The sequence below is a fragment of the Suricata suricatta genome, chromosome 3, assembly GCF_006229205.1.
Source record: "Suricata suricatta isolate VVHF042 chromosome 3, meerkat_22Aug2017_6uvM2_HiC, whole genome shotgun sequence".
Classification (NCBI taxonomy): Eukaryota; Metazoa; Chordata; class Mammalia; order Carnivora; family Herpestidae; genus Suricata; species Suricata suricatta.
In genome coordinates this window covers 113108702-113110136 of record NC_043702.1, presented here as the reverse complement: position 1 = coordinate 113110136, position 1435 = coordinate 113108702, and the positions used below count along the sequence as shown (strand labels likewise).

General features: G+C 64.3%; 1 protein-coding gene across 1 annotated transcript in view; it reads right to left on the bottom strand.

Annotated features, from left to right (window-relative positions):
• The window catches only part of KIF26B (kinesin family member 26B), a 441279-nt gene extending 440377 nt beyond the window's left edge, over nucleotides 1-902 (bottom strand). The window contains exon 1 of the mRNA XM_029933341.1: nucleotides 747-902. Coding sequence (XP_029789201.1) covers nucleotides 747-902 — 156 coding nt within the window. The remainder of the gene's footprint in view (nucleotides 1-746) is intronic.
• Nucleotides 903-1435: the final 533 nt, after the last annotated feature.

Below are 1435 nucleotides of genomic sequence, written 5' to 3'. Positions count from 1 at the left end.
GGCGGCGGGGCGGCCGTTCCCGAGGCTCCGCGCTGCGCCCGGGCGCACACGAGCGCGCTGACCGCGGCGGCGCCCGGGCCACGCGCGACTGTCAGGCCGAGCGCGGCCGGCGGATATTGGCACCGCGGTGCGCCGAGGCTCCTCCCCGAGTCCGGATCTTTTATATTTTGGGAGAATTTCTTTGAACTCAGTTCCCGAGCTCCGCGAAGGAGACAAGTTCCCACAGCCGGCGCGCCCGGCGGGGGCTCGGCCGCCTTTCCGGCAGCGGCGGGCGCCGCTAGCTCCCCACCTCGCTTCCCTCGTGGCGGAGAACCGACTGACTCCCTGGGCTGGGGAGAAATGCCAGTGATGTGGCCGTGACCGTGAAAAGGGAACGTGTGACTGGAGGAGGCAGAAGAGGAGGAGGAAAAGCATTATTGGAAGAGAAGAATAAGCCAGCGACTCCAACCCGTTCTGCAAATTAGTGCTATTACTTCTGGGGTCCATTTGCTTTGATTCTTTCCTCTCCCCTCCCCTAATTAAGGAACCTTGACTTGAGGGCTAATAGCCAGCCCCCGACAACGACGGGGGGTGCCCTTCTGGGTCGGAAAACCTTTTGGATATAGCGTTGGTGGAACATTTAGATACTCTCCTCGGGAAAGGCCACCATGAATTCGGTAGCGGGGAATAAAGAGAGGCTTGCCGTCTCCACAAGGGGCAAGAAATACGGGGTAAGTTGCGACGGGTACGATGCGGAGGCGCGTTACCAGAGCCCCCCCCGGCCGGGGTCCCCCTTTCCTGGCGTCGCGCGGCCCCGCAGGGCGGCCCCCGGCTTTCGGCTGCATCGGAGGCGCCTCCGCCCGCCAGGACGCCCGCACGTCCGCTTCGCCCTCGGAATTTTCGGTCTTCCCGTTCCTTGCCATCTCCGCACCCGTAACTTTTGCGGCATTCGTAGACTTCCAGACAGAGTTAAGCCGAATTGGGGGGGGGGGTGTTCATGAATTCTCAGCCATTCCTTGGGATCATTTCCTTGGAACCGGGAGCGACTTCCATTTACCTCCAGGATCCGGAGGGCTGTGCCCGGAAAGAATAAAAATCCAGAAGCCCCCTCCCACTTCCCCCAACCCGCTCCGAGCATAGCGTCTTCCCGGAACTTGAACGTGGGTTTTTTGGGGATGGGTGTCGGGGGTGCTGTTTGGGTTCCCCCTGCGGAAAGCATGAACCCCTGAGCGAGCCCCCTCCACCCGAGCGGAGGAGTCGCCCGCCGGCGCCTGGGACCCGGGGCTGCGGGGGCCTACTTGAGCACAATTAACGGGGCGGATGGAGGCAGATTTGGCCGTAGGGCTCGCGGCGGTCCCGGACGCGCGTCCGTCGGTGCTCGGCCGGGCCTTCGGGGTCGCGCAGCGGGGCGGGGGGGAGGTCGCCCCCAGCCCAGCCCGACCCCGGGGACGCGGGA